A 12,089-nucleotide genomic window follows, 5' to 3' on the forward strand; every position below is an offset into this window, starting at 1 on the left:
TGCACCAGACTTAGTCCTCATGGCCACAATGCCACTACGGATAGGTCCGACCACCCACGAATGCGGAGAGAACATGCATGTTACCCACCTTACAAGCCTAACAGATGTTCTTTTAATGAAACTAAACTATAGCGTCATTCATACTTTTTAGGTGCGGGAATAGATTATATCAATGGTCACTGCTGGATGTTACATGCAATGTTTCTATAGGACAAAAAAAAATTATCTTTCACAAACGAAATTACTTTTATGGTTTTTTTTGGGATCCCTGAAAGCAATGGGATTCGTTTAGATGTCAGTTTTCCTCAGACACTTCACTTTCTTATGCCACCTCATTGCTGGCATACATATATTAGTGCAAAAAAAAAGAAGCTAGATAGTAAGAGTAATTACTTGTTACATTTGTTTTATGTTTGTCCTTTAAACTATATTTGTACTTTATTTTAGATAAGATAATAATGACTTTGTTTTTATGATAAAATGTGGCATTACTTAAGATTTTCCCTATAATTTGCTGCCAACTGTACAGAATTAGAAGCTGAATAAAAGTATTATTTTAGGTATGATTAACTGGAAATGCATTAATCTTATCAACATTCAAACATTACCTGTGCCCTTGCCCTTATGCTTGTGACTATAAAAGTGGCCCTTAGTTGGTCCTTCTTTTTCTCTTTCCTTCATTCCATTCCACAGGAAGCAAGATGGCAGCAGGGTTGTATTCCAGAGCTTTAGTGATTTTATCTCTCTTGTCTGTATATGTATATGGTGACATGATTGTTGGAGGCCTTCAGAGGGATGATCCCAGTGACCCAGACGTTGTAAAAGCTGCCATATTTGCAGTTAATGGGTTCAATCAACTATCCAATGAGGAATATGATTACAAGCTAATGAAGATTGTATCAGCTGAATCTCAGGTAATTTAGGGTGCACACATCATGTAAATATACACCACAAAATACGCATCCGTAATTCTGCAACAATTTCCACAGCAGAATGACTATTGCAGATTTTGTGGTAAATTTGCTGCTTATTTGTGTTGCGGATTTCAGTGCTGAATTTCATATGCAATTGAAGTCTATGCTGAAATTCTGCATCCAAAATCTGCAAAACACATACAGAAAACGCTGCATAATGTATTTCAGCAGCTGCAAAATTACTCATGGAAATTTAAACCATATATGTGTTGCAGATTTTGTCTTCACCCATAGGAACAGGGCAAGCGTCAGCACCCGGCGAACCCGGGCAAGTGCTGGGGCCCAATACCCTTGGGGAGGCCCACTCGGCCACCGGGTGCTGACTGTCAGGGGCTTCCCCAAAGACGAAGTCCCGGAGCAGGGCTGCTTCTAGCGCTCTGCCTGGGACTCCTCCTCTCCTCCTGACATCACTTTCCATACATGGACAGTGATGTTAGGAGGAGAGAAGGCGTCTCTGGGGAAGCCCCTGACATCACTGTCCAAATATCGACAGTGTTGTCAGGAGCAGAGCGTTGACCCAGGCAGAGTGCGGGACTTTGCCTATGGGCTTGCCCCTGACATCACTAGTCGTATATGGACAGTGATGTCACAGGTTTCCCCAGATTCTGAGTACCGGAGCAGAGCCTTTACTAGTGCTTTGCCCGGGACTTCAGCTCTTCTCCGGACATCACTATCCTTATATGGACAGTGATGTCAGGAGCAGAGCAGGAGTCCCAGGCAGAGTGCAGGACTTTGGCTCTGGGCTTGCCCCTGACATCACTAGCCGTATATGGACAGTGATGTCAGGGGCTTCCCCAGAGTCGGAGTACCAGAGCAGAGCCTTTACCAGCGCTTTGCCCGGGACTTCAGCTCTTCTCCGGACATCACTATCCTTATATGGACAGTGATGTCAGGAGCAGAGCAGGAGTCCCAGGCAGAGTGGGACTCTGGGTGTTACCCAGTTATGGGTAAATTAGAACCCAATGGGCCAAATAGCTGGATATCCCCAGTGTATTATAACAGCCTAACTATATCATCTGTATTATTTAACCTGAAACATTAACATTAACTGAAACATTAACGTTACTGAAGTGTTTAGACAGTGAATAGACATTCCTTCCAGCCAGGAAGTGATGTATATTCACAATCCCGGCACTTCGTTAACGTTTCTGTGGTACTTACCGCAGAGCAAGCGTAATCTCGCGAGATCACGCTGTAAATGACAGGTTACAGCGAGATTACGCTTTGCTCTGCTGTAAATACCAAACAAACGTTAACGAAGTGTCGGGATTGTGAATAAACATCCCGTCCTGGCTGGAAGGATTGTCTATTCACTGTCTAAACACTTCAGTAACGTTAATATGTCTGTAAAGGATTTGCCTGACACAGCTTCTGTGTCAACGCCCGTGGTTAATCAGCCTGCATATGTGCCTAGGTCTGTTAGAGTGATTCGATCTGCTACCACTCAGGCTGGTAGGCTCAGGATTGGGAGAACCTATCACTGCCTGGCCAGACGGTTCTAGCTCCCTCCCTTGGTCTATGTATACCTTTATTTGCTGCTTGTCCTTTGCCTGTGATTCTGTCTGGTTTCCTGGCTCTGCTGCTCCTGCTAGTAGTATTGACCTCTGCTTCAAATTGACCCTGGCTTTACTGACTACTCTCCTGCTCTGCGTTTGGTACCTCGTAGACTCCTGGTTTGACTCGGCTCGTTCACTACTCTTGTTGCTCACGGTGTTGCCGTGGGCAACTGCCCCATTTCCCTTAGATTCTGTGTACCCTTGTCTGTTTGTCTGTCGTGCACTTAATGAGCGTAGGGACCGTCGCCCAGTTGTACGCCATCGCCTAGGACGGGCCATGCAAGTAGGCAGGGACTGAGTGGTGGGTAGATTAGGGCTCACCTGTCTGTCTCCCTACCCTGACATTACAATGTCAGTATAAGACAGCACATAGTGAACAACGCAGTGTCACTATGCGCTGACCAAATGAATGGAGAGAAGTGCATGACGCTGATTGTTCAGCATCATACACTCCTCTGTACAATGCCCACTTGGTCTAAAGTAAAAACACACCCTCTTGGGCATTAAGAAACTAATTAGCATAAAGCTAAAAATCGCTCCTAACGTGGTAAAAATAGATTATTTCTCTAAATAAAAAGCACTGCTGTCACCTACATTATAGCGCCCATCTCATTACGTAGGAAATAGGGCACTTATAATGTGGTGACAGAGTCTCTTTAAAGGTTTAGAGGGGCGTGTAATGGTCTGGTGATCTGAATGTATTTCATATTTAACTTTAATACATTTTTGTTTCAACTTTTTCAACTTTTAGCTTTTACTCTGCAGGTTGTCGCAGGTGTACTCTACGTTTTGAATGTAGAAATTGGCAGGACAGAGTGCAAGCGAGACACAACAAATGAGAAGCATTCCTGTAACATCATTCAAGACTCAAAACTGGCAAAGGTCGTTACTGTTGTGTGATTAATCTTACAATTTTAATTGTTTCGTTTTTTTGTTGTTTGTTTTATTTCAAGGGTACTTAGATTAAACTAGATAATTACAGAGACAATGGTTTATTAACGCAATGTTAAAATCTGAAGTGCTCCCATTATACACTCCTCAACATTGAAATTGTAACACCAAGAAGGGCTAGCCGTAATCGAGGAAGTAGCAGGTGTCTCTAAGATCTGCAAATGATCAAATTTTCAAGCACCTAGCTCCAATCTGTGGCATGCGGGAGGGGCATAAAAGCCAGATTGAAAGCAAAGTTTTTTTAGCCACATGAAACCTCAAAATTTGGATCAAGTGGTGTGGGATGATTGTGCGATGCCTTCTGTTCGTCGATGTGCCAGTTGTCGCAAACTGAGAGGGACAGAATCCTTGAACTGAGAGACTTTGGTTTATAACTCCGGCAGATCACTACGCGCCTAGGCCGAGATGTCAGCACTGTTCAATGTTGCGTGTCCCGGAGGTGGGGTTAACAACGACCTATAATGACAGCAAGAAGAGCATGGAGGCGAACCATTTCACGGACGGATAGTCTTATTGGAAGAATGGCGCGTAGTGATTCATTCTGTACTGCAAGTAAAATTGGATGGCACATCCCAATCCTACGGCGGAACCAGTGTCGACACGAACAATCAGAAGGCATTTGCACGACATTGGGCTATGAGCCATACGTCCAGCTACAGGTGTTCCATCGACCACACGCCCCCACTCTCAAAGGATATCATGGTGCACAGCAAGACAGCAATGGAGGCTAGAATGGAGGTCTATCCTCTTCAGCGATGCGTCCCCCTTTTGTCTCAGATGAACCAATAGCCGGAGATTGGTCTGGTAACCACGTGGGCAGCGCCCTGAAAAGGCCTTCACAAGGGAACGCCACACCAGTCCTACTCCCGGGATTATGGTGTGGGGGGCATAATGTACGGTAGGCAGACCCCTCTAGTCTTCATTTCAGGTACACTTACAGTTCGGCATTAAATTTATTTGGTCGTGGAACCAGTGGCACATCTGTTCCTCCAAAGTGTCCCAGAAACCGTCTTTCAACAGGACAACACCAGGCAGCATGTTGCTTGTGCTACTGCGAGCAGCCTGCATGGCCTAAATGTGCTACCATGGCTGGCAGCATCTCTGGACTTGTCACCCATCGAGCACATCTAGGATGTCATTGGTCGGCAATTGCAAAGGGAGATGCCAGCATCCAACCTTAATGATTTGTGTGCCCAAGTGCATTCAGCGTGGCATAACATTCCTCAGAAAACCATTAATAACCTCATTGATATCATGCCAAGGCGTGTAAGTACGTGTATTTCTGCATGTGGCGATCATACTCGATACTGAGTAAATCAAGATGTTCTGAATATTTTATTTCCATTTTTTTTTTATCATTTGCACATTGTTAACATGTCTATCGATGTGATTTCAACAATTACAAAACTTCTCCTTATTTGTGTAGCAATTTCAATGCTGAGGAGTGTAAGTAAGAGTGTAATCAACTATTTTCAGTCAATAAACCCCGCCCCCCCCCCCCAAAATCACTTCAGCAGTGGCATTGCTAGCACTTAGCATTAGGGGCACCAGCAATCAACACATTTATTTGTATCTACGTCCACCAATTTTGCCAGTGCCCCATGGTGCAACAGGTATTTATAGAGCAGGGGTTTCCAACCTGTTCCCATTCCTCTAAAGGTGTGAGATGGAAATTCAGGTGGTGTAAAATTTGGAATTGATTTTACTGTTTACAATTTTTTCAGAAATTGGCAAATTTATATTTACATTTTATGTTAAAAGCTTCAGTTTTTTAAGTTCATCTGCAGTATTGTATGTGTTTACAAAATAAGAAATTAGACCTCTTCATCTTCAAATGTGATAATTCTTTTGTTGGAGGTGCGAACATTAGTCAATCATTTTCAATAAATGTGTGGCATAGAAAAGTTTGGGAACCACTGCTTCATGCTTTGCTCACACAGTGCAGTGCAGATTTGCTTCAGATTTTGTAAGTATTTTTTAAGCTAAACCCAGGAACGGTACCTAAAATAAGAAATATATAAAGAAAGGTCTAAGGCCTTATTCACACGAACGTATAATACGTCCGTGCTACGCGTGTGATTTTCACGCGCGTCGCACGGACCTTTGTTACTGAATGGGGCCGTTCAGACTGTCCTATATTTGGCCGTGTTTCGTGCTGCACGCACCCATTGAAGTCAATGGGTGCGTGCAAATCGCGCTCGTCACATGGAAGCGCTTCCGGGTGCCACGCGTGATTCGCGCAACAGCAGTAAAAATAATGAATGAAAACAGAAAAGCACCACGTGCTTTTCTGTTTGTAAACATAAAACCAGAGTGTCATCATGATGCCAGTTGCGCGAAAATCACGCAGCCGCGCACCATATGCTGATGACACACAGACCTTTTGCGCACGCAAAACGTAGCGTTTTTTGCACGCGCAAAACGGACACGTCCGTGTGAATAAGGCTTAAGGGGGAGTTCACAGAGTTTTTTTACGCGGAAACCACGCCGCAAAACATGCCAAAAAACGGCCAAAAATGCCTCCCATTGATTTCAATGGGAGGCAGAGAAAGCGTGTTTCGCTGCATTTTTTCACGACGTGCAGGCAGAAGAAAATCTGCCTCAAAATTCCAAGCGGAATTTTGAGGCAGATTTTCCTCCTGCAAAAAACTCTATGTGAACTGACTCTTAGGGCACGTTCAGACGTGGCGGAATTTTTCTGCTGCAAATGTTGGTGCAGATTTGGGGCAATTACACAATGAATTTGCACCAACATTTGCATATTTGACAGGTAATTCAGACGTTGCAGATGTCACAGCAGACTTGCCACAGATATCAGTTTTTGCAATGCAAATGCTGAAATCCGCAGTGAAATTCCGCTTCTTCTCTGCAACGTCATGAGCATGCTGCGGAGGGAAAATTCTGCACCGCAGCCTAAATTCTGCACAGTTATTTTCTGCAACGTCTGAACTAAGTTTCCTAAAAATGGATAGAAACAAATGTAAAAAACGGCTGCTGCAGAATTCCACTGCGGACTGTCCGCAGCGGAATTCAACAGCAATTCCGCCACGTGTGAATGTGCCCTTAGGGTGCAGTTTTTTGTACCAAAGCCTGAAGTGGATCTAAAGGAAAGAAAAGATGTATAGAAAAGACAGATGCATCTCCCTTCTTTGGTGTCCACTCCTGTCTTTGGCTCAAAAAATGGAGCCAAAAACTGCATCAAACTCTGTGTGTGGTCCTGGACTGGTTTCCTCCCCGGGATCCAATTCTGGTGTTGGCATGAATGCAAAATCTGCAGCAAAATAACAAGGCCTAAGGGCATGACCACACGTGGCGGATTTCCTCCGCAACTGTCCGCATCAATGCCGCACAGAATCTGCGTTGCAGATTCTGCTGCGGATCTGCACAAAATGTGCAGTACATTGATGCGGACTAGCTGCTGCGGACTGCGGGAAAAGTGCTTCCCTTCTCCCTATCAGTGCAGGATAGAGAGAAGGGACAGCACTTTCCCTAGTGAAAGCAAACGATTTTCATACTTACCGGCCGTTGTCTTGGTGACGCGTCCCTCTTTCGGCATCCAGCCCGACCTCCCTGGATGACGCGCCAGTCCATGTGACCGCTGCAGCCTGTGCTTGGCCTGTGATTGGCTGCAGCCGTCACTTAGACTGAAACGTCATCCTGGGAGGCCGGACTGGAGACAGACGCAGGGAGTTCTCGGTAAGTATGAACTTATATATTTTTTTACAGATACATGTATATTGGGATCGGTAGTCACTGTCCCGGGTGCAGAAACAGTTACTGCCGATCGCTTAACTCTTTCAGCACCCTGGACAGTGACTATTTACAGACGTCTCCTAGCAACGCTCCCGTCATTACGGGAGCCCCATTGACTTCCTCAGTCTGGCTGTAGACCTAGAAATACATAGGTCCAGCCAGAATGAAGAAATGTCATGGTAGTAAAACCAATACGCTCCGCAGCACACATAAGATCTGCGGACTTCATTGCGGAATTTTGACTCTCCATTGAAGTCAATGGAGAAATTCCGCCATGAGTCCGCCACTGCTCCGCAACAGACAGAGCATGCTGCGGACACCAAATTCCGCTCCGCAGCCTATGCTCCGCAGCGGAATTTTACGCCTCGTCTAAACGAACACTGCTAAATTAAAGTGTAAGTCAATGGACAAACGGCTCCGCTGCAGATTAACGCTGCGGAGTGTCTGCAGCGGAATTTAAGTGAAATTCCGCCATGTGTGAACCCAGCCTAAGGGTATGTGCACACGTAGTGTTTTCAGGCGTATTTCAGGGCGTTTAGGCCTCGAAAAATGCCTGAAAAAACGGAGGCAGAGCGCTTCCAAACAACTGCCCATTGATTATAATGGGAAATACGTCATTCTGTTTTTTTACGCCTCGTTTTCCAAAAACAGCACGTAAAAAGACGCCCGCGAAAAAGAAGTGCACGTCACTTCTTGGGACATTTTTGGAGCCGTTTTTCATTGACTCTATAGAAAAACAGCTCCATAAAATCACAAATTTTAGTATTGCAGACGGATGCTAGGAGGGAGTATGGTTGAGCCCACACCCCCTATGGCAGATATACCAGCATGCACTGCTAAAAACATAATAGCCCAAAAATTCCTGTATCCATTTGCACAGTACTTCAGAATGAATTCTGTTATATGTTAAACATGGTGAAGGATGCTTCAGGAATACAGCAAGTGCAAATTGTTTAAACATGAGGTAAGTCCTTAGAGAGTAATAGCTAATGTATTTCTGTTACTTTTCAGACTTTATTGTGCACGCTTACAGTACTGGATGTGCCATGGGAGAATGAGGAAGCCCTTCTGTCGTCATCCTGCAAAGCACAGCAGTAGACATGTTACAACTGTACATCATTTGTTCTTCATTCTTTATAAAATTATAATCAAAGATATGGATTAAACTGTCACAACCCATGCGCTTTACCTCATGACCTCAGTGTTGTATTTCCAAGGCTTGCAGGAAAGTGAATACATATTATGTACACCAGTTCAGAACCAAATATTACAGTCCAAGAGGTGTATGGGGCCTTACTGGACCTCCGTATATACCTCCGATTTCATGCAGAGGCAAACAGAGTTTTTTTTGTGATTGTTTCCGGCATGGAGTCCCCGTGGCTCTTCAGTACGGAGCCGCACTAGAATCTGCATGCCGCCATGTAGCCTTCATAAATGAGGCAATGCCCTCTGGTTTGGGCTGTAGTTACTGGCCCGCGCTGTGAAGGGGCAGTCAATGAACAATGAGAAAAAAGTGGAGGAGTTGCTCACAGTTTGTACTGAAACATGGTCAGATTGGTTGCTATGGGCAACTAGTCCATTGTTTTTGTCTGTATTCATTTTCATATATGAGGTCCAGTATCTGTAAGGTCAGGTGGTAAAAGTGGTGAACTTGGTTGCATGCAAAATTATTTCACCCATGTTTTTCGTCTGGATGTTTTGTCGCACAAAAGTTACATGCCCGACTACAAAATGTCTGTGTGTAGCCCCAGCCACAGCTGAAGTGTGAGATTGGACAAATGTTTAAAACCCTGGAACTTGAGATTGGAAAAGATTGACTATGTTTTGTGATGCGGTGACTTTCCAAACGGGGGCCACGATAAAAAAAATTCCCCAGATTGCTACTTTAAGGCCCCATGCACACGAAAGTGCTTTTGCGGCCGCAATTCCCCCGAAAATCCACGGGAGACTTGTGGCCCCATTCATTCCTACTTTACTATTCATTCCTAATTATTTTACTAATTTTTACTTTTTTTATTAGTCCCCCTAGGGGACTTCAACCAGCGATAGTTAGATCACTTGCACGATATACTGCAATACTAATGTATTGCAGTATATCGTGATTCCGACAGGCTTCTATTAAGACCTGCCGGAGGCAGTGCTTAACCCCTTAGTGACCAGCCCATTTTAGGCCTTAATGACCAAGCTATTTTATTCGTTTTTCTAGTCGCATTCAAAGAGCTATAACTTTTTTATTTTTTCGTCTACATAGCTGTATGAGGACTTGTTTTTTGTGGGATTAGTTGTACTTTTTAATAGCACCATTTTTGGGTACATATAATTTTTTTATTAACTTTTATTAACTTTTTTTGGGGGGATTATAAAAAAAAACTGAAATTCCGCCATTGTTCTATGCGTTTTTAAATTGACGCCGTTCACTGTGCGACATAAATAACATGTTACCTTTATTCTATAGGTCGGTACGATTACGGCGATACCACATATGTAGAGGTTTTTTATGTTTTACGACTTTTGCACAATAAAAAGACTTTTGAACTAAAATTATTTGTTTTTGCATCGTCGCTTTCCAAGAGCCGTAATTTTTTTATTTTTCCATCAATGTAGTGATTTTTCGGGCTTGTTTTCTGCGGGACGAGACATAGTTTTGATTGGTACCATTTTGGGGTGCATGGGACTTATTGATTCATTTTTATTATGACTTTTTGGGGGGGCAATGGAAAAAAATAGCAATTTCGCCATAGTTTTTTGCGTATTTTTTTTACGGTGTTCACCTTGCGGTTTACATTACATATTAACTTTATTAATGGAGTCATTACGCTCGCGGCGATACCATATATGTGTACTTTTATTTCTTTTTTACACTTTTACTAAATCAAACCACTTTTTATGGAAAAAAATGGTTTTATTTATTTTTTTACTGTCATTTTTATTATTAATCTTTATTTCACATTTATTATTTATTTCATTAGTCCCACTAGGGGACTTTACTGTGCGATATTCCGATCGCTGCTATAATGCTTTGGTATACTTCGTATACCTGAGCATTATTGCCTGTCAGTGTAAATCTGACAGGCAATCTGTTAGGACGCGCCGACTTTGGCATATGGATTTGGCCTTAAGACGGATTCACACGAGCGTGTGAGTTTGCGCGCAAAAGGCACTTGACAGCTGCGTGTGTCAGCCCCGTATGATGCGCGGCTGCGTGCTTTTCTCGCAGCCGCCATCATTATGACACTCCGTTTGAATGTTTGTAAACAGAAAAGCACGTGGTGCTTTTCTGTTTTCATTCATCCTTTTCACAGCTGTTGCGCGAATCACACTCATCCCACGGAAGTGCATCCGTGTGGCATGCGTGATTTTCACGCACCCATTGACTTCAATGGGTGCGTGATGCGCGAAATCCGCCCAAAAAACGGACATGTCGTGACTTTTGCGCTGCGGACTCACGCAGCGTAAAAATCACGCACCTGTCTGCACAGCCCCATAGACTAATATAGGTCCATGCGACGCGCGTGAAAATCACGCGCGTTGCACAGACGTATATCCCGTTCGTCTGAATAAGCCCTTACCGCGATTTTGGCAAAAACTCCCACAAAAAACGACTCATGTAAACATACCCTTAGGCCAAGATCAGACACACAGCTTGATGCAGTTTTTGGTGCAGTATTTGGCTGAAACACAGAAATAGACACAAAAGACAGGAGATTTATCAGTCAGTGGTAGAACTACTTCCACAGTTGCCGCAGTGGCTGATACAGGGCCCGTGGTCCAAGTGGGGCACCTCAGGACGCAGATACAATTGAATACAGCCTTTAGCTCCCTTCCCCACTATTCACTCCGTGACCTCTGATATCGGCGCATACCGGCACGATGCAAGGGGGTGCTAAGGGGACATTAATTCTGTGAGGGGGCACTAAGGGGGAAACATCCCTGTGTGACAGCACTGTTACTGTGTCCCACACAAAGAGAGCATCATGAAAATGGGGCATGAAGGGCCTCTATTACTGTGTGGGGGCACTATTACGGTGTGTGGGCTCTAACGGGGCACTATTACTGTGTGGGACACTATCTGTCACTACTATTTTTGGGGCACTAGTTTTTCAGCACTACTTCTGTACATTGTGAGGATGTGCTGGAAGAGTGAACAGCTAAACACATCTGGGCAGCAAACTCTGAAGAGACAAGTCGTGACTGGGAGAAGTCGTCATGGCGGTCTGGGTTGGATGAAGAGAAACAACTTAAATAAGAGAAGACATCACCTATGAGTCACTGGATGCATTTGTATTTAAAGAGGCTCTGTCACCAGATTTTGCAACCCCTATCTGCTATTGAAGCAGATCGGCGCTGCAATGTAGATTACAGTAACGTTTTTATTTTTAAAAAACGAGCATTTTTGGCCAAGTTATGACCATTTTCGTATTTATGCAAATGAGGCTTGCAAAAGTACAACTGGGCGTGTTGAAAAGTAAAAGTACAACTGGGCGTGTATTATGTGCGTACATCGTGGCGTGTTTACTACTTTTACTAGCTGGGCGTTGTGTATAGAAGTATAATCCACTTCTCTTCAGAACGCCCAGCTTCTGGCAGTGCAGATCTGTGACGTCACTCACAGGTCCTGCATCGTGTCGGCCACATCGGCACCAGAGGCTACAGTTGATTCTGCAGCAGCATCAGCATTTGCAGGTAAGTAGCTACATCGACTTACCTGCAAACGCCGATGCTGCTGCAGAATCATCTGGTGCCGATGTGTCCTCGCTCGTCTGACACGATGCAGGACCTGTGAGTGACGTCACAGCGTGATCTCTCGAGAACACGCTGTGTCTGCACTGCCAGAAGCTGGGCGTTGTGAAGAGAA

General features: G+C 44.2%; 1 protein-coding gene and 1 long non-coding RNA gene across 2 annotated transcripts; one reads left to right on the forward strand and one right to left on the reverse strand.

Moving 5' to 3' along the window:
• The first annotated feature begins 701 nt into the window (after positions 1–701).
• Positions 702–8,400, forward strand: LOC142761302 (cystatin-2-like). Its single transcript, XM_075864490.1, has 3 exons — positions 702–914; positions 3,296–3,412; positions 8,246–8,400. Exons 1-3 carry the CDS (start codon positions 702–704, stop codon positions 8,330–8,332), a joined length of 417 nt encoding a protein of 138 aa, XP_075720605.1. The 3' UTR covers positions 8,333–8,400.
• On the reverse strand, positions 8,229–8,773 carry LOC142761303 (uncharacterized). Its single transcript, XR_012883597.1, has 2 exons — positions 8,424–8,773; positions 8,229–8,313 (listed from the first exon to the last, which is right to left on the reverse strand). It is a non-coding gene; the product is annotated as an uncharacterized LOC142761303 (long non-coding RNA).
• Positions 8,774–12,089: the final 3,316 nt, after the last annotated feature.

The sequence above is a fragment of the Rhinoderma darwinii genome, chromosome 4 (assembly GCF_050947455.1).
Source record: "Rhinoderma darwinii isolate aRhiDar2 chromosome 4, aRhiDar2.hap1, whole genome shotgun sequence".
Lineage (NCBI taxonomy): Eukaryota > Metazoa > Chordata > Amphibia > Anura > Rhinodermatidae > Rhinoderma > Rhinoderma darwinii.